Raw genomic sequence first — 20,637 nt, 5'->3', positions numbered from 1 at the left:
GCTGTTCCAACCTTCCTGTTACACTCATTCAGAGCATTCATACATCTCTCTGTCGATGGTGCAATAAAATAGACTATGGAAAAATCTCAGGAGGTTTCCTAAGTAGTTGAAAGGAGGCAGGGCAAAAAAGTTGTAGTATAGGCAAGAGGAAGGTACAACTAACTAAAATGAACTTCAAAATGCGAGAAATAAATGCAAGCATCATCTGAAATTGTTCTCTTAAGTCAGCTCTAACAGTTTCTTATCAATAGATAAGGATAGGAGCTGAATTATCTTGAAACTGTGATACACTGGTCAGAAAGTTAAGAAGATAACCCCTCTCCGACACCCTTGGCACAAAACCAGGGCATATCTATACCTGGAACATAACGTGTTGTACTGTTTGTTGAGCTTCAAGAAAAGTCTAACGAGGTTAGAAGCAGTTAATAGGAGGACATCTGAAAAGATCAAGGAGATTAGGTGTTCCCTATTCCTTTCATGAGGAGATACTGAAATGGCAGAATTCTGCAGCGAACATCCAATGAGAGATGGTGATTAGCAAGCCGAGGGGATAGGCCTCAGAAGAAACCAGACCTCCCCACACTTTGATCTCTGACCTGGGCCTTCAGAACTTTGAGAAAATAAGCTTCTGTTGTTTAAACTACCCAGTTTGCAGTATTTTGTTATGGCAGCTCTAGTTGAGTAACACACATGAGAATACATATGATCAAATGACTTAAAATTATTAAGGGTCTAGAAAAGAATGGAATCATCTCAGAATACCTCTAGGTCAGGCCTTCTTAAAGCAAGGTCTGCATACTACTTGCATCAGAATCACCTATGATGCTTTTCAAAAAGCAGGTTCTCAGGTCCAGTGGACCTGGATTATTAAAATGTTCTGGTATGATGCCTAAGAATCTGTCTCTTTGGTAGACACTTCAAGTGTTGTTTTTGTACACTAAAGAGCCAGAGGTCCTGCCCAACCTCTGGCTCTTTTCTGAGCCTGAAAATGAGTTCTGGGCCTGGTACTAATTGCATTTCATCAAGTGCTGCTTGTGTCTGGTCCTCTGGCAGATGGTCCCTGATCCAGGAATCACGTGTAAATCCCATTGTAGGTTATCTCTCTCCAGGTGTCAGCCAACGTTTATGCAGCATGTTGGAAAACTGAATGGGATGGACCAGATGGAATCCTTAGAGTTTATTCTTGATTCTGGAAATAAATATGTGCCTCACCTATCTTACTTAAGAATGACATATTTTGAACAATAAAGTATATATATTATCTCTCTCATGAGATTTATTTAAAGATCTTACTACCTTGTCAATAGAGAATGTAAGGAATAGAATGGGGCGTATCTTTCCGGAACTGAAATTAGAGAAAGTTGAGAGTCCACAGCAAACCCTGTGATGAACATTTTCAAAGCAGGCAGAATACGTGGCATTCTGATTCAAATATGGCAGTTCCCTAAGGAGTGTAAAATCTGCCTGCCCCTACCCCCTCCATTTACAAATGTGCTTAAGGGACACAAGGTTTTATAAACAGGGTTTTTAAAAACTGAAATCTAGGCAGATCATTTAAGAATGTTCATGGGTAGGTCAATGGACTATTTCTCTATTTTCTTTCAGGTGGTCCAGCCTTTGAACCAGAATGCAGCTGTAGTATCCCAAGTGACGGGGTCTGCCTAGGAGTTCCCATGGCCACCGTTTTTTGTGGTTTAGGTTTTTCTTTTTATTGGTGGGGCGGGGGGCGGGTGAGTACTTACTTAAACCTAGGCACTTGGCTGTTTTTTCCTTCTTGACTAGCCAGATTTCAGTTTCTCTGTGTAGGCCATTCATTCCCACTGAATTTCTTGGTGGGGTGGTGGGGGCGGGGGCGATGAATGGGAAAGCGGAATTGCCATTAATGTTCCAGCTGCTTTCCTGAAACAAGACTTTTGACCCTAAAAAGAATGAATTTGAAACTCTAGACAATAATACTCCGCAGAGGTTAAGAAGAAAAGCCATGAGTGCAACTGGGTTTCATTAAGAATGATCAAGAGGACATTTAGTCTTCAAGGAGACAGGTTCCTAGTTTGGGCAGAGAAGAGAGCCCTAACAATGAAAGGCGGCCGTGTTGGCTGAAAGGGGGCTCTCAACTGAAACCAAGGCACTCCCGGGGTGTGAGGATGGGTGTTCATTCCTAGACATTTCCGAGCGGCCCTTTCCCTCAGTATGTTCTGGACTCATTGAGGTCCTGGCCGAGCGTCCAGGTAGCCCCGAGGGCCCCGACTCCCTGGCGAAGGGGTAGGGGGCGCGGGCCAAGCGAGGCAAGCGGGCCAGGCAGCTGCGGCCGCGCTTTCCTTAGAGGGCGCTGTGGGGGCGGCTCCGCCGCAGTCCCGACTCCCGCCGCTTCCTCCCGCCGCCCCTCCCCGCCAGTCCCGGCGAACGCGGCCGGGCCCTTGGGAACCGAGTCTCGGCGCCACCGGGGAACGGGCGCGGGCCGCGCCACAGCCGGAGCGGGGCAGGGCCCCGCCGCCGCCTTCTTCCGCCGGCTCCGCCGCCGGCCATGCATTCTTCCGGCTCCTCTGACTCCCAAAGCCCCGGCCGGGGCCCGGCCAGCCCGAGGTAACCCCCGGCTCGGCGGCCGCAGGCCCCGGAGCGGCAGCGAAGCCGAACCAGGGGAGGCGCTGGGGGCGGGAAAGGGGGTGTCGCCGTCGCGTGGCCCGGGCAAGCGGCAGCGGCCTGAGGGACGAGGGCGCGGTAGGCCCCGGGGAGGAGGCGGGGGCGCGGGGCATCCGCCCGCCTCCCTGGGACCCGCCCCGGTGACAGGTCCGGCCTCTGAGTCCCCGCCGTCCCTCTGTCCGCAGGCAGTCGCGAGGGGAGTAGGGCGCCGGCGCGCCCGCTCGCGCCGCTCCTCGGGCCGCCTGGGTCGCCGCCGCGTCCATGACCGCGACCCCTCGGCGGGGGACACCCGCCCCCGCGCTCCGCAGCCGCCCGCCGTCCGCGCCCGCCGAGGTGAGCCCAGCGCGCGGGCCGCGCCCGCCGCCACGACCCTTCCACATCCGCGGAAACCGCTGCAGGCTCCACCGGCCCCCCCGCGCTGCGGTCGCCTCTTCTTCTTTGCTCCTTTCATCATCCCTCGCTTCCCTGCCCTCTGGTCGGAGATCTCATTCCCTTCATCCCCAGTTCCTTGGCTTTTACCTCTTTCTGGCTTTTGCTCCCCTCCCCCTACTCCTGTCCTTCCTCTTTTTCGCCTTATAACCCCCTACTTTCTTCCTCTCACCTTTTAAGCTTTTTTTTCTAGGCCCCCCATTTTTTTCTTTAAAAAAAAAAGGAAAAGAAAAACCCTTTTGCTACAAATGAGAATTTTGAGGGTAACTCTTCGCTAGAGCCAGAGACCTTTTAAAGGACTGCATCAGTGTGCAGGAATTGTGGTGGTGAGGAGACCGAGGTCCTCAGTATTTGGGAAATCTGATCGAGAGGACTCTGTTTCAGTCATGTCCCTCATGTCTTCAGTTTGGATATCATGAGGGTGTCTGAAGCGAATGGATCTATTTTTCTAAGTCCAATAGACGACTGCAGTGAGACACAGTGCGGGGACGGTCACCAATTACTGAATGGGAATTGTGTTATCATTTGCTAAATATATTGTGACATACTCCGTGCCTCGGTGAACAGCTCCCTTGACCTTGTGCGGCTCCTCCTCCCTAGCTCTCTGTCCCCCTCTGGAATTTCCCCTGAGAGATCACCGAGGTCCTACACCCGGAAAGCTTCGACCCTCGCTTTTTTATTTTGTGCTGGGGGCAATTTCTATGTTGGTGACTGTTTAGATATGTTTCATGCATTTTCCTTTTTAAGTTAATTTTCTTTCACCCCAGAAAGACAGGACGGAGTCCAATGTGAGAATGGCTATGACTTTGGAAGAAGCTCCGTGGCTGGGCTGGCTCTTGGTGAAAGCACTGATGAGGTTTGCCTTCATGGTCGCCAACAACCTGGTTGCTATTCCATCCTACATCTGCTATGTAATTATACTCCAGCCCCTTCGAGTGCTGGACAGTAAGCGGTTCTGGTATATCGAAGGAATCATGTATAAATGGCTTTTAGGAATGGTGGCTTCCTGGGGATGGTATGCTGGATATACAGGTAAGAGTGAGAACACTTTTGTTTAATGCATAAGAAAAAATCTGTCAGGAGCCATGATTAAATATATATTACATTTTGGGTTCAGGTTGCTTTCATGTCTTCACTGTTGAAAAAAAATAAAAAGAAAACAATTCTATTGGGTTTCTCTTCAGAATCTCAGGAAGACTGATGTTTTCAGAAGTATAATTTCATAATTGTGTATTGGTAAATTTCAAAATGTTTTTACTGTGATTGACATACATTGATGAAAACTGGTCTGCAAAAGCTCTGGTAGAGGAATAGGAGTGCATTGCATAGGACTTGAGAACTTATAAAGTGAAGATGTAAGATATTTCATCTATTTCATGGAGGATGCCCTTGGAAATGTAGAAAAATGATGGAACCATATTTGTGCTAAGATAGTTTAATAAGTTTCTTCATCATTTAATGTGATATTGTACTGTTAGCATTTTGAGCAAGCAAAATGGCTTTATTTTCTCTTATGTATGTTTTGTTTACTAGAATCTATATTTTATCTCATAAATCTGAGAGTATTAAATATAAAAAATAAAGTTAACTTTGTTAAGCTAATTTATCTTCTGAGTGTCTTTAAATAGATTGTAATTTCTGCCTTTAAATTGCATTTGGGGAAGCAAGAGTAACACTATTCAGAAGTGGACTTTTATAGAACTAAATGAGAAGTGTTTATTTTCTGAGGTAAACCTTATATGCTTTGAGAACTTATGCCCTTGCTGTGAAAATTCTGTATCATTTATTGTATTTATTTGATTTTTTTCCCTTAAGAATTAAGATAATGAAAAAAATCATAGAGGTTTTTTGCACTTGTCAGATGTGGAGGCTTTTAGCACAGAAATTTCTACCTGGCAGGCTCCTTGGAGATCATGCAGATGCTGTGGTCAGTGGAGGCTGTAGTTCATAGCTTGGCAGAGTGAGGAGGGGTACTCCCAGGGTCAAGCAGTATGGCGGTTCTCCATTTGAAATTCTGTCTCCCTCTTTCCTACCCAGGCTGCACCTGCACATTTTATCCACACACACAAGAGAAGGACTGATAGTATACAGCTTTTGTGGAGTCTGACAGACTCTTGCTATGTCTGAGTGCTCTCAGTTGCCCCAGATGAAGCCTTTTCTCCTTCCAGCAGTGCCATTTATTATTATGCAAGTGCTGAAGCCCCTGGGATAGTGTATGCATTGATTCCTTGTCATCTGTCTTGTTGAGATTCTAGTGCTTTTTGGATATAGTAGGTGAGCTTCTAGCCCTTTTTTAGGGCTTGGTGGTGGCAATAGCAGTAATAGAGAAAAAATGAAGTTCTAGTCTATGGTGCTGAATTCTTACCTGAATTGCACTGCTGTCTTAGAGTTGCTTGGCTTGGTATAGTTTGAGCGTTCCCAAATATATGTTATATGGTACTAGTGGCTTTATTCTTGTATAGTATACTTAAGTTTGCTTGTTTTAAATTAGCTTATAGTATTTTCAGAAACGTGTTCTAGAAGTTCATTCTGCTTAACAATGAAATTACTGAAATGTTTGTGCTTGTGTATAGTGTATTTAAATGTTAGCATGATGGGAAGGTAAAATTAATTTGGCATTGACCTTGAGATTAGGAGTGCAGTGGCGCTGCTTGAAGTCAAAGTTAGTTATCCTATGGCCATAGCATTTTTAAGCATGTATTTTTAAGCATATTTTCTTGGGGTGTCTCTTCCTTGCTGACTATAGAACTGTGTAATTTCTTTTGCCACCTGCTTGGAATGTGGTCTTGGCATGATCTGCATATTTTAGTCTCTCTGAAGCATCTGCTCTTCTTCAGGCTACTGAATTTTGACAATTTGATCAGTTTGTCTTATTTAAATATAGACTGTTTTAATATATGTATTTTAAAAGGTTTTCCTATAGGTAGAATACTTGATTTCAGAGGGCCTGGTCATAGTCTGATCATAACAGAAAATAGTCAAGAAGTTACACAAATATAGGAATGAATTTGGTTGAAAACCTCAGCTGAATTTAAAGAAGCACATGTAAGCAGAAGTTGATGAACAGGTGTACCCATAAAACAATCTCAGGGGTTATATTAGCCTTTCTTTAGATAATATATTTCACTTCTTCCCTTTACATCAAAAGGAGGGTGGGCTTGTGAAGTTCTTTTTTCCCTATGCCCAAGTTTCACAGATGGAAAATTGAACATTGCCAAAGGAATTCTGCTCCGCAGATTAAGTATGTTCATGTTTTAGAATAAAAATTGCCAAAACTTTGTTGTAAAACCACTTATGAGGAAACCTTAAATACTAATTAGGAAGCTAAAAATTGAATATTGGTATATTGGTATAGAATATATATATATTTTTTCCAAATTATGACATTCAGTGTAATATGAGTGAATTCTCAGCTCTGCTGATGAGGACTATGCTGATTATCTAACCTGCACAGCCCCATATAGTAGCCACTGGCTGCATGTCACTATTTAGATTTAAATTAATTAAAATGAAATAAGATTTAGCATTTAGCTCCTCAGTCACACCAACCAGATTTCAAGTGCTCAGTACTAGGTGGCTAGTAGCCACCTAGTTGTTGTATGGACAGTGCAGGTACAGAACACTTCTTTCATCACAGCAAGTACTATTGAACAAAGCTGATATAGTAAGCATGGTTTTCTTTTCTTAGAGAAACTAAATTTTATCTTTATTAAAAAATCTTTCCTTAGTTCTAAACAGATTTCTTTTGTAAAAGACAAGAAGTTTTATTAAAGTTTTATTAAACTGTCTCTTAAGTCATCACAAAAATGAGCCCTTTAAATTCATACATGCTTCTTGGATGGGGAATGGTGAGGCCAGTAAGCCCAAGAACGTAAATGAACATTCTTGTACTTTAGTTTGCATTTTCAGAGCTGGGGAACTGTCTGTAGACACAGAAGATGGAAAAGGGATTTTCTGGTCTGTTTCTGACTTTAAGTTACATATTTTAAAAAGTACTCTGAAGACACTGGGGTTTGTTCATCCCTGGCTTGCTACTAAAGTAGTAATGATTGTTGTTTTCACATTTTCCCTTTTTTTTTTTTTTTTTTTTGAGACGGAGTCTTGCTCTGTTGCCCAGGCTGGAGTGCAATGGCGCAGTCTCGACTCACTGCAACCTCCACCTCCCGGGTTTAAGCGATTCTTCTGCCACAGCCTCCTGAGTAGCTGAGACTACAGGCGTGTGCCACCACACCCAGCTAATTTTTGTATTTTTAGTAGAGATGGGAGTTTCACTATGCTGGCCAGGCTGGTCTTGAACTCCTGACCTTGTGATCCGCCCACGTTGGCCTCCCAAAATGCTGGGATTACAGGCGTGAACCACTGTGCCTGGCCTGTTTTTACATTTTCTTTAGTAGGAAGTGCTGTACAGATATCTCATGCTGAAATAACATTTTATATTGCCTTTGTCTTAATATTTCAAGGGCAAACCAAAAGAGATACTAGCTTAACTAATGATCCACTGCTGCATGCTTTATTTGGATCTAGGATAAATCAGTACCCCACCCCCCCGGAGTTTAAGTGACGACTGGCAAATTTGAGAGAAAGATTTCATACCAAACAAAATATATTCTATTTATTTAAAATGGTTGATTTTTATTTTCATTTACTTGTTTTAGTAAAGGAATTGTCATCCAAACACATTTAATTAAAGTCTCAGCCAGGCACAGTGGCTTCTGCCTGTAATCTCAACAACTTGAGGAGCTGAGGTGGGAGAATCACATAATCCCAGGAGTTTGAGGTTACAGTGAGCTGTGATCATGCCACTGCACTCCAATCTGGGCAACAGAGACCCTGTCTTTATTTAAAAAAAAAAAAAGACTGTGCATGAAATACTTTAAAAATATTTATTGTTAATAGAACCTCCAGAATTTTTATTTTTGTATAGGATGAGAGCCATGGGCCAAAGTCTGACTGGAAGGGAGCTGGGGTACCAGGGGACTTGCTGCCAACCTGTTTTTGTGTAGCAAACAGTTTTCCTTAAATTGAGCATTATTTGGGGAGGCTTTAGGGAAAACTGATGGCGATTACGTTTAGTTACCTCCTACTCCCCAACTGACAGCTGCTATGTCTTTCTGGGTTATTTGATTATTTGACAGTGTCCTGCTTTTTGGGGAGGGATGCATATTCATTGTGTGACAAAAAATAATTTTTAGGAATTATTTCTGACCTTGAAATTCTACAGAAAGTTTCAAAAATGTATTTCAAGAGCAATATCTTATAACCTTCGAGCCATAAAAGCAATTTAGTATGTGAAGATGAACATTTTAAGAATGTGAAATAAAATAGAATTCAATAGAATATATTAGAAGTGCATGTGTTTATACTGAGTGGTGCTGCAGAATGTGTTTTTTACTATGAGTACAGTCAACATTTGAGAGGCATTGTTCTAATGGAAAGAGCACTGGGATTTTGGAAAACTCTGGGAGTCGGTGGTCTAGCTTTAACTTTAAATCTGTTCTCACTGGTAGGGGTAAGATCCTTACCTACTCTGTGCCCACTGGATGGATCTTCTTTATAACCCCAGGGTCTGATTTGTTACCTGATGCTTACAGAGTACTCAATAAGTGTCTAGTTCTTGAATGATCCTTTCTTATTTTTTTGTGAGACAGTCTCATTCTGTTGCCCAGCCTGGAGTACAGTGGCACAGTCTTGGCTCACGACAGCCTCTCTCTCCCAGGTTCAAGCGATTCTCATGCCTCAGCCTCCCGAATAGCTGGGATTGCAGGTATCCACTACCGAGCCTGGCTAATTTTGTATTGTTAGTAGAGACAAGGTTTCACCATGTTGGCCAGGCTGGTCTTGAACTCCTGACCTCAAGTGATCCACCCGCCTTGGCTCCCATAGTGCTGAGATTACAGGCGTGAGCCACTGCACCAGGCCAAATGTTCTCTTTTCCTTTCCTGGTTCTGAGATTCCCTAGCTGCCTACCTTTCTGAAAGGTCTATTATCAAGGTCATTGCAATCCACAAAATATGAAACCTTGAATCACATCATGTTTAATATATGTAATCTCTTACCATACCACATTCGTTAATTTTTTTTTGAGAGACAGAGTCTCACTCTATTGCCCAGGCTAGAGTGTGGTGGCGAGATCATAGCTCACTGCAGCCTTGACCTACTGGACTCAAAAGGGATTCTCCTGCCTCAGCCTTTCGAGTAGCTGTGACTATAAGTGTGCATCACCGTGCGTGGCTAATTTTTAAACATGTTTTTGTAAAGATGAGATCTTGCTGTTGCCCAGGCTGGTTTTGAACTCCTGGTTTCAAGGGCTGCTCCTTCCTTGACCCCCAAAAATGCCGGGATTATAGGAATGAGCCACCATGCCTGGCCACATTTACTAATTTAACACACCTTTATTGAACTTCAGTTATCTGTGGGAACAGGTACACTGGAGGTACCTGATAGGCACAAGACATAATCACTGACTTTAAGGAGCTCACAGCAGCCTTGTTGGGGAGACTGCACCAACAATGAAAATACACAGGGGTACAAAGGGAGGTAAGAGGAGGTGCTCCTGATCTAGCTTCAGTGGTGGGGGCTGACAGGGAAGGAATAGGGGATTTAGCGAGAGGCTTCGAAGGAATTTGAATTCCTTTGAATCCTTAGTAATTATAATTCATTTAAAAGATGCAATTATAATTCATTTAAAAGATGCATAAATTTTATCAGGGTGGTACTGTTATCACTTCTCCTTTTGTTATGGATGTTGAAATTCAAAGAGGTTTCACAGTTACTTCCCCAGAAGCATTAACTGGATTGATGTTGCCACAAGTTGATTTTTGTATTTAAAGAGCCAATACTGACCTTTAGGTAATGTTCCTAGAGTGTTTCTTAATTTTTACTAGCCATATGCCCTTTTGCTTTTGAGGCATGAAATCTCTTTCTGAAGATACAACTCTTTAACATCTGAAAGCAATATCATAGCTATAGATTTCTTCAAGAGGTTAAAAACTTGGTGCTTCAATGGAAATGTAGTATAATGGAAATTTCATAAAATCTAACTTCCTTAACTCTCTACTCATGTGGAGAACAAAAACTCCACTGGAATTTTGGTTTTGGTGCTTGAAAGTGGATTATCATCAGAGTAAGGAGTTATTGCATGGTGTTAGGTTGACAACTGATTTTTTTTTTTTTTTTTTTTTTTTTTTGAAGTCTTGCTCTGTCACCCAGGCTGGAGTGCAATGGCAAAATCTTGGCTCACTGCAACCTCCGCCTCTTGGGTTCAAGTGATTCTCCTGTCTCAGCCTCCCGAGTAGCTGGGTTTACAGGCATGGACTACCATGCCCAGCTAATGTTTCGTATGTTTAGTAGAGATGAGGTTTCAGGCTGGTCTCAAACTCCTGACCTCAAGTGATCCACCCGCCTCAGCCTCCCAAAGTGCTTGGGTTACAGGCGTGAGTTACTGCGCCTGGCTGACAACTGATCTTGACATAAATCCAGGAGAGGAGTTTTCAGTACAATGTTTTGATTTTTATATGGAAAATATATCATGAAAGGAAATATTTTTGTTCTTCTCCATCCTGTGATAGGTAATTAAAGGTAAATATTACTAAATGCTTTAAACTCAGCAATCTGGTGGTACTGTACCTTTGATGTCTGGTCTTATTTCAAAGATAGTTTATAATTGAATAATTTATTTTAGATACTTATTTTGAAAAATGTATAATGTTGCATACACACACCTTCACATACACTATTACAGAAGCTCAGGGGGCAGTATTTGCAATGTTTGTAGTAAGACCTCAAGTTCTGGAGTCAGAAAGAGCTGGGTAGAGTAATTTTTGGTTTATTTTTGTTTATATTTGCCTGGCATATCTTTGCCAATCCTTTTGTTTTCAAACTCAAACTTTTATGATTTGCTTTGATTTAGATGTGTCTCTAGTATATAGCATGGAGTTAGGTTTTGCTTTATGAGTGAATTTGAAAATCTCTGTTAATATGAGTTGAATCCATATTCATATGTCAAAAATTTATCATGGTTCTGCCATTGTATTTTATGTTTTCTATTTATATATACATATGAATGTTAAGTCGTTCACTGTGTAGTATCTTTTTCTTTGCTTTTCAGTTCTGATATTTAGGAAGGTTTGTATTTCAGTCTTATTACTTTAATATTCTTAGTTGTCTATTGATAGTAACCATTCATTCTATTCTATAACCAGAGGTAAAACTCTTTTTAATCCTTCTCTCTTCCCCTTTCTCTTCTTCCTCACCCAATCTTAGTCAGTAATATTCATTTAAAATAGCGTATACATCTGTGCTATCATGTATACTTATGCTTCTACGACTTGAGCTTTAAGACTATACACTGACTCCCAGCTATTACATCAAGGTAATCAGTAAGCTTATTATACTTCTCTCTACTTTCTCCCTTATTTCAATTTATGTTGTTTGAATTTATACAGTGTTATAGCCTGTAATATTTGCATTCTATTTTATCAACCTCATTTCCATCTGTTTTTGTATTAATTCTTCAGTTGAATGTAATGTTCACCCAGGTACTTTGTGCAGAGTCATTCTTTGGTTGGCTGAAGTTTATCCTCCAGCAGTTTCTCAATAAGGGCTCAGGGGAACAAGATGGGGATATTACTCTTACATCATTTTCAGAATTTGTCTTTTGTTGCTTTATATGTTTTTTGTTTTTTTGAGACGGAATCTCACTCTGTTGCCCAGGCTGGAGTGCAGTGGTATGTTCTCAGCTCACTGCAACCTCCGCCTCCTGGGTTCAGGCAATTGTCCTGCCTCAGCCTCCTGCGTAGCTGGGATTACAGGCATGCACTACTACGCCCGGCTAATTTTTGTATTTTTAGTAGAGATGGAGTTTTGCCCTGTTGACCAGGCTGGTCTCAAACCCCTGGCCTCAGGTGATCTGCCCACCTCGGCCTTTGAAAGTGCTAGGATTACAGGTGTGAGCCACCATGCCCACAGCCTGTTGCTTTATGCTTGAAGGATAACTTAGCAGGTTATAAAGTCCTTGGCTCACACATTCTTTTTTTGAGTATCTTACAGGTATTATACAAATGTCTTCTGGCATTAAATGTTATATGAAGCCAGATTGATTTTTTTCCTATATTAATGATTTGGTCTTTTTGCCTGTCTGCCAAAAGGGATTCTCCCTTTATCTCTCATATCTAGTGACTTTATTCAGATATAGTGGTATTGACTGTTTAGCTCAATTTTTAATAGTATATGTGTGCCTTTCTAATATTTAATTCAAATGTATTTTCATTTCAGGAAAGTTTTCTTTAATCATATCTTTAAATATTTACTTTGTCTCATTGTTTTGGTTTTCCTTTTTGGAGACCTTAGTTATATGTATGTTGAATCCCACTTTTTTTTTGTTATGTCTTTTATATCTATTTTTCCTTTAATCCTTTTAAACACTTTTTCATTTGTTTCTTTCATGTCTCTTACTGTATTTTCTGCAATGTCTCTTCTTTGTTCTCCTATCAGTTTCTTCTTCATTTCTGTGATGGCTTTGTTTATTCTTCTATTTTGTTGTTGTTGTTGTTGTTGTTTAGTTTTGCCAATTCATGCTTCCCTATTCCTGTTATCTAGACATTTCTCTGTTGAGTTCTTGTATTTCTTATTTGTGGTCTTGCTCATAGTGATGATGGCTTCACTGATTTTCTTAAAATCAAACAAAATTATTCAGTTATAAATTTTGTCTTCTCCATTGTAATTTTTTTGGAGTGTCGGTACATTATCTATCATTTTTCTTAAAGTATCTCTCAGTCAGTATCATGCCAGTTACCTTTTTTTCCTTGTGATTTAATGAATTGGCTTTACCCCAATCTGTTATTTGTAGGAGGTTTGGGTGGGGCCGGGGTAGATTTCCGGATTTCTGCCTCAGAGGTAGTCTTTTTCACATATGAAACTGGGTGTGTGTGTCTGTGTTGCCACAAGTCTTCTGCCTCTCCAAACCAGAACAAGTCTAGAAGGCATTTTGCCACTAATTCTGAACTTCCCACTCCTTCCTTTGCAGCTATGATTGGAGGGACATGGCTCCAGCATGCCAATGCAAACCACCCCCCCACCTTTTTTGTTTGTTTTGAGATGGAGTCTCACTCTGTTGCCCAGGCTAGAGTGTAGTGGTGCAGTCTTAGCTCACTGCAACCTCTGCCTCCTGGGTTCAAGCGATTCTCTGCCTCAGTCTCCCGAGTAGCTGGGACTACAGGCGTCTGCCACCATGCTTGGCTAATTTTTGTATTTTTAGTAGAATTGGGGTTTCACCACGTTGGCCAGGCTGATCTCGAACTCCTGACCGCAGGTGATCCACCTGCCTCGGCCTCTCAAAGTGCTGGGATTACAGGCGTGAGCCGCTGTGCCCAGCAACCCTTTTCTTAAGGAAATGTATTGTAACTGTTGCTTTCTGAGATCTGCCACTGTCAGGCCCTCCTCATCACATGCCACAGTGTCTTTCCCTATAAGCTGTTCTCCACCGCAGCATGGATTGCCTGCCTTGTTTGATCTCAGCCTTGCTCTCAGGTACTTTGGTGGTTTTATTTTTTAAGTTTAAAGTTTTTGGCTTTTTTGGTGGTGGTTGTTGTTGGAGACAGGGTCTTGTTCTGTCACCCAGGCTGGAATACCATGGTGCATTCCAACTCACTACAGCCTGAAACTCTGGCCTCAAATGAGCCTTCCCACCTCAGCCCAAGTAGCTAGGATGACAGGCATGTGCCACTATGCCTGGATAATTATTTTAATTTTTTTGTAGAGATGGGATCTTGCCAGGTTGCCCAGACTGGTCTCAAACTCCTGGCCTCAGGCTGTCCTTCCACCTGGCCTGCCAAAGTGCTGTGATTACAAGCATGAGCCACCGCACCTGGCCTGGGATTTTTATATTTTTGTTTTTCTCCTAGGTTTTCTGAAAAAGCAGTTTTGTGCAGTTTTTTCTCCTTGTTGCTATCTGTATTTTCCCAGAAGATTCATGCCTATAATGCTACTATGTCCATACCAAAAAGTACAACACAAGATTTTTGTTTAACTAATTATAATTCAAATAGCACTGTCAGCATCCTATGTACGTTGGTTGATTATTAGAAAATGGAGAGCAATTTTACCATCTAATTAATTTTCTTTGAGGTTTGTTTAAAAGCATAAAGTAGCCTCCAAAATGTATTTTTTTTGTCTCCCAGTGGTTTCCAAACTGTTTTGATTCTTAGACTGCTTACCAGTGGCATACGTTTAAGACATCCACTCTATTTCCATTTGGCTGCAGTAAGAAAATGTCATCAAAATGAATGGAAGGAGTGAGTTACCTTTGGTAGTTTAGTAAGGAATATGAAATAAATGTGACATTAATACAGTAAAGCTCTAGGGTCTGGTCTGCCTTGAGAACTTTAAAGATCACTAGTGCCCCCCAAAGTTTGACAAATATTGTTACATATGAGTTTACCATTCCTAATCTAAATTTAGGATTTACTGAATACTTAGGCTTTGTTTTAGGAGTTTCTTTTCAGAGTTTGCAAGTTAGTGGCCATATTCAGAAGCTGATATGTTGGTCTTAGCACTATTTAAACTTAAAAAAAATTAGTTGTCAACATTTCAAATTTGGGAGATTTCACAACACATGAAAACAAATGCCACATTTCCAGCTATTCTTGAGAAATTAGAGATCCGGCCATGCTGAGCCCTCGTTCCTGCATAGTAACAATTTGCTGGAGCTGCGTGATGACCACCCCCTTTACTGTCCAGTTTATCCAAGATCCTGCTGCTGCTTGTCTTGTTTTGGGCCTACTTTACTCATTAAGAGTACTTGCTTGGATCCCAGAGACTTGGGTGATGTTCATTTTAAAACATTTAAATTACAATTACTAGTCTATTTCTGTTAAGCATAGTTTTGCATTTATATGTCCTAGTAGTGCCTAAGACCAATGAACTCTACCCTTAAAAACTGAAATTGGCTGGCCGCGGTGGCTCGCGCCTATAATCCTAGCACTTTGGGAAGCCAAGGCAGGTGGATCACTTGAGGTCAGGAGTTTGAGACCAGCCTGGCCAACATGGTGAAACCCCGTCTCTACTAAAAATACAAAAATTGGACTGGCGTGGTGGTGCACGCCTGTAGTCCCAGCTACTCAGGAGGTTGAGGCAGGAGAATTGCTTGAACCCAGGAGACGGAAGTTGCAGTGAGCTGAGATAGGACCATCACACTCCACCCTATCTCTGGACAGAGTGAGACTCTGTCTCAAAACAAAACAAAACAAAAAACTGAGCGTTTGTTAGTAATCTCAACTGCTGATTTTATGAAGCAGAGGCGTTTAATAGAAACTGAAAAATGAAGCACTATTACCAAAAGCTGTGGTCACAAGGTTTTTCAAGTTTCATGTACCCTATTACTGACATGGTAAAATGTTGCCAGCTGTTTATACACTCATTAGTTAGTAGAATGTCTCATTTCTTCTTAAGAATATAATTATCTAAAATCTAGATTATTAAACATTCTTTTTTTTTTTTTTTTTTTTTTTTTTTTTTTGGAGATGGAGCCTCACTTTGTCGCCCAGGCTGGAGTACAGTGGCATGATCTCAGCTCACTGCAACCTCTACCTTCTAGGTTCAAGTGATTCTCCTGCCTCAGCCTCCTGAGTAGCTGGGACTACAGGCGCCCGCCACCACGCCTGGCTAATTTTTGTATTTTCAGTAGAGACGCAGTTTTGCCATGTTGGCCAGGCTGGTCTCGAACTCCTGACCTCAGCTGGACCACCTGCATTGGCCTCCCAAAGTGCTAGGATTACAGGTGTGAGCCATAGCACCTGGCTAAAAATTATTTCTCTTTTCTGTTTTATATTTTAAAATATGAAAAACAAAGCAAACTTGGTTGATTTCTGTTTCTTATTTTAAATTATAGTACAAATAACTAAAAATGAAATATAGATAGTATTATAGAATGATTAGTTATGATGTTATACTTTTTCTCTTTTTTTGTAAAGCTATTTCATCACATTTTATTTTCTTGGTTATACTTTTCACTTTGTTACATAGGCCTTGCCTTTCTTGTTCTTTTCTTTTTTTTTTTTTTTTTGAGACAGAGCCTCGATGTGTCATCCAGGCTGGAGTGCAATAGCGCAATCTTGGCTCACTGCAACCTCCGCCTCCTGGGTTCAAGCAGTTCTCCTGCCTCTGCCGCCCGAGTAGCTGGGACTATAGGCGTACATCTCCATGTCCGACTAATTTTTGTATTTTTAGTAGAGACGGAGTTTTGCCATGTTGGCCAGGCTGGTCTCGAACTCCTGACCTCAGGTCATCTGCTCGCCTCGGCCTCCCAAAGTGCTGGGATTACAGGCGTGAGCCACCACACCCAGCCAGGCCTTGCCTTTCAAATGCCTGGAATTAGATTCAGTTTCCCAGTTCTATCCATACATGACTCTATATATTTAAATTTAAGGCCGGGCGTGGTGGCTCACGCCTGTAATCGAAACACTTTGGGAGGCTGAGAGGGTGGATCACAAGGTCAGGAGATCAAGACCATCCTGGCTAACACAGTGAAACCCATCTCTACTAAATATACAAAAACTTAGCTGGGGGTAGTGGCACGTGCCTGTAGTCCCAGCTACTTGGGAGGCTGAGGCAGGAGAATGGATTGAACCCGGGAGGCAGAGGTTTCAGTGACTCAAGATTGCGCCACTGCACTCCAGCGCCTGGGCAATAGAGTGAGACTCTGTCTCAAAAAAAAAAAAAAAAAAAAATTTAAATGAATTAAAATACATAAAATCTAAATTTCAGTATCCTAGTCACATTAGCTACATTTCAAGCAGTCAATACCCACATGTGGCTTGTGACTATTGGTTATACTTTTTCTTAAGGTTTAATAGATTCATCAAATTTTAGTACAAAGAAACTTTCCCCAAACTTTTTTTCTTCATTAAACATTAAGAAAACATATGAGGCTGAATGCAGTGGCTTATACCTGTAATCCCAATACTTTGGGAGGCTGAGGCAGGAAGATAGCTTGAAGCCAGGAGTTCCAGACCAGCCTGGGCAAAATAGCAAGATCCCGTCTCTACAAAAAATTAAAAAATTAGGTGGGCATGGTGGTACACGCCTGTAGTCCTAGCTACTTGGGAGGCTGAAGCAGAAGGATTGCCTGAGCCCAGGAGTTCAAGGTTGCAGTGAGCTGTGATTGTGCCATTGCACTCCAGCCTCGGGGACAGAGTGATATCATATCGCTCTAAAAAAAAAAAAAAGAAAGAAAAGAGAAGAACCGCTATGAATCAAGTATCTAATGCACATTTTGCATGTGCTTTTAATTAGAAATTTGTATTATTTGACACTAAGGGAAAAAAATTATAAATTTAAATACATCAAGATGTTTCTGAATCATAAAAAGACAAAACTATGTTCAGTACAGCTTTAGTGTTACACACATATGTACATATGTAGTTTTTAATTGGGATATAATTCACCTACCATAAATTAATCATTTTAAAGTATATAATTTAGTGGCTTTGAGTATATCCATACAGTTAAGCATCCATTACCATTATCTAATTCCACAACATTTCATCACCGTCAAAAGAAACCTCAAACACATTAGTTGTCACTTCACGTTCTCTCCTACCTTTAGTTCCTGTCCACCACTAATCTATGTTCTTTCTCTATGCTTTTGCCTATTCTGGACATTTCATATAAAGAGAATTATATACAATATGTGTCTTTTGTGTCTGGCTTTTTTAACTTAGCATTATGTTTTTAATATTCATCTGTATTATGTGTCAGCACTTTATTCCTTTGTGTGGCTGAGTAATATTCCATTGTGTGGATAGACACACATTTTATTTATATATTCATCAGCTGAACTTTGGGTTGTTTCTGCTTTTTGGTTACTATGAATAATGTGACTATGAACATTCATGTAGAAGTTTTTGTGTGAATGTATGTTCTCAGTTCTTTTGGACTAGGAGTTAAATTGCTGGGTCATATGGTAATTCTGTGTTTAACTTTTGAGGAGCTGCCAGACTGTTTTCCATAGCAGCTGCACTATTGCACATTCCCACCAGCGATGTAGGAGAGTTGTAATTTCTCCACATCCTCACTAACACTTGTTATTTTCTGTTTTGTTTTTTTTTCTTTTTATACTAGCCATCCTAAGTGGGTGTGAAGTGGTATTTCACTGTGGTTTAGATTTGCATTTCTCTAATGACTATAATAATCTTTTCATGTGTTTATTGGCCATTTGTATGTCTTCTTTGGAGAAATGTCTATTCAAGTCCTATGTCCATTTTTAAGTTGGGTTATTTTTCTTTTTATTGTTGAGTTATAAGAATTCTTTCTGTATTCTGTATACTAGACCCTATCTATTTTTCATTGGTTACTTATGCTTTTAGTGTTCTGTCTAAGAAACCATGGCTTAATCCAAGGTCATGAAGATTTATATCTATGCTTTCTGTTGAGTGTTTAGTGTTTTTGTTGTTGTTGTTATTGTTTTTTGAGGTGGAGTCTTGCTCAGTTGTCCAGGCTGGAGCGATTCTCTTGCGTCAGCCTCCCAAGTAGCTGGGATTACTGGCGCCCACCACCACGCCTGGCTAATTTTTGTATTTTTAGTAGAAACGGGGTTTCACCATGTTGGCCAGGCTGGCCTCAAAGGCCTAGCCTCAAGTGATCCACCCACCACAGCCTCCCAGAGTGCTGGGATTACAGTTGTGAGCCACTGCACCCGGCTGAGTTTAGCTTTTGTATTTAAATCTTTGATCCATTTTGGGCTAAATTTTCCATGTAGTGTGGGGTAAAGGTCCAAACTTCATTCTTTTACGTGTAGATATCCGGTTGTCCTAGAATAATTTGTTGAAAATGATTTTCCACATTGAGTGATCTTGGTACCCTTGTTAAAAATCAATTGACCGTAGAGGTATGGCTTTACTTCTGGACTCAATTCTATTCCATTGTTCTGTATGTCTGTCCTTGTGCCAGTACCACACTATCTTGATTAGTTAGTGTAGCTTTGTAGTAAATTTTGAGTGTTAAATAATTTTGTTGTATTTTAATTTCTTTTAAATTCATAATTCTGGCCAGGCACAGTGGCTCAAACCTGTAATCCCAGCATTTTGGGAAGCTGAGGCTAGGAGTTTGAGACCAGTCTAGGCAACATAGCAAGACCTGTCTCTACAAAAAATTTAAAAATTAGCCAGGTGTGGTAGTCTGCACCTGTAGTCCTAGCTACTTGGGAAGCTGAGGTGAAAGGATCACTTGAACCCAGGAGTTTGAGGTTGCAGTGAACTGTGATCTTACCACTGCCCACTGTAGCCTGGGCAGGAGAGCAAGACCCTGTCTTTGAAAAGAAAAATCCTTGTCCTTTTTATTATGTATTATGATTTTAATAATGAGGCTAGTTCATGACATAGAAATACTAATTTAAAACAGTTTTGGATTTAAAAGTGTTTACTGAGTTAGAACAATGTTTTTCAAGAATTAATATACATAATTGGGTTAAATGACCCTTATCTCCATGTTGAGGAAATATTTACTAGTTATGTGTTTCATTGTTAGGAATAGCAATAGTTGCTGTTTACTCTCTTTAAAAAGCTGGACATCCGTTGTAGAATTGTGTTTATTGTGTGACTGATCAAATTTTTATCGACTACCTACTACCAGTTAGCAAAGTTATTGATTTATAAATACTGGGTTGGGAGTGTGATGTAGATTAATTCCTACCAAAAGGACTTTTGGCATAGTTTTTATTCTGGTTGTTTTTGATGGATTTTTTTTTTTTTTTTTTTTTTGAGATGGAGTTTTGCTCTTGTTGCTCAGGCTGGAGTGCGATGGCACGATCTTGACTCACTGCAACCTCTGCCTCCCAGGTTCAAGTGATTCTTTTGTGCCTCAGCTTCCCGAGTAGCTGGTATTACAGGCGTGCACCACCACGCCTGGCTAATTTTGTATTTTTAGTAGAGGTGGCGTTTCAACATGTTGGTCAGGCTGGTCTCGAACTCTGGACCTTAGGTGATCCGCCTGCCTCTGCCTCCCAAAGTGCTGGGATTACAGGTGTGAGCCACCACACCTGACAATGGATGGTTTTATGTATAGTTGAGTTTGTTATGAACTGCATGTTCAAAATGCATTTGTGACAAGTTTTTTGAAAAACAGAGATCAATATATACATTTCCCCCTAATATGATGGTTCCATTTATTAAAGTTAATTGAGGTCCTTGAAGGGAAGAAAATTAATTGGAGGCTAAATTTATAAGTATAGGTTACAAGGATAAGGAACAAGAATGTCATTTGGAATAATTGTTGCAGGCTATTTTATACAGTTGGGATAGAACTTGTTTTTGTATATGAGACTCTGAATTGAGCAGCTATTGTAAAGTGTAAATAATCATTCTAAGCTGTGTTAAGCCTCAGATACTTGTATATAGATGTATTTTCAACAAATAATAGATATTGCAAAATAAGTATGATATTAGAGGTTGCATGATGTGTTGGGAAAAAAACATTGATTTTTGAGCTAATATGAGGTTGGATCCTGTTTCTACCACTTGCTAGTTGTATCTTTGAGCTAGTTGCCTAATTTCTCTGAGCTTCATTTTCATCATC

At 40.9% G+C, this 20,637-nt stretch overlaps 1 protein-coding gene across 11 annotated transcripts in view; it reads left to right on the top strand.

Moving 5' to 3' along the window:
• The first annotated feature begins 2,383 nt into the window (after window positions 1-2,383).
• Window positions 2,384-20,637, top strand: part of LPGAT1 (lysophosphatidylglycerol acyltransferase 1) — a 96,208-nt gene continuing 77,954 nt past the window's right edge. For 4 of the 11 annotated variants that reach the window (XR_013394961.1, XM_077937361.1, XM_015117329.3 and 1 more), the window contains exons 1-3: window positions 2,384-2,583; window positions 2,826-2,973; window positions 3,837-4,101. Coding sequence is in view for 10 of the 11 variants with exons in the window: in XM_077937361.1 (XP_077793487.1) it covers window positions 2,902-2,973; window positions 3,837-4,101 (337 nt within the window). In the remaining variant the exon portion in view is untranslated. Of the gene's footprint in view, window positions 2,584-2,817; window positions 2,974-3,836; window positions 4,102-20,637 lie in introns of those variants that run through there. The other 7 variants (XM_077937367.1, XM_077937350.1, XM_077937362.1 and 4 more) reach the window with 3 other exon arrangements.

The sequence above is a fragment of the Macaca mulatta genome, chromosome 1 (genome assembly GCF_049350105.2).
Source record: "Macaca mulatta isolate MMU2019108-1 chromosome 1, T2T-MMU8v2.0, whole genome shotgun sequence".
Taxonomy (NCBI): Eukaryota; Metazoa; Chordata; class Mammalia; order Primates; family Cercopithecidae; genus Macaca; species Macaca mulatta.
This window is presented reverse-complemented; position numbering and strand designations above follow the sequence as displayed.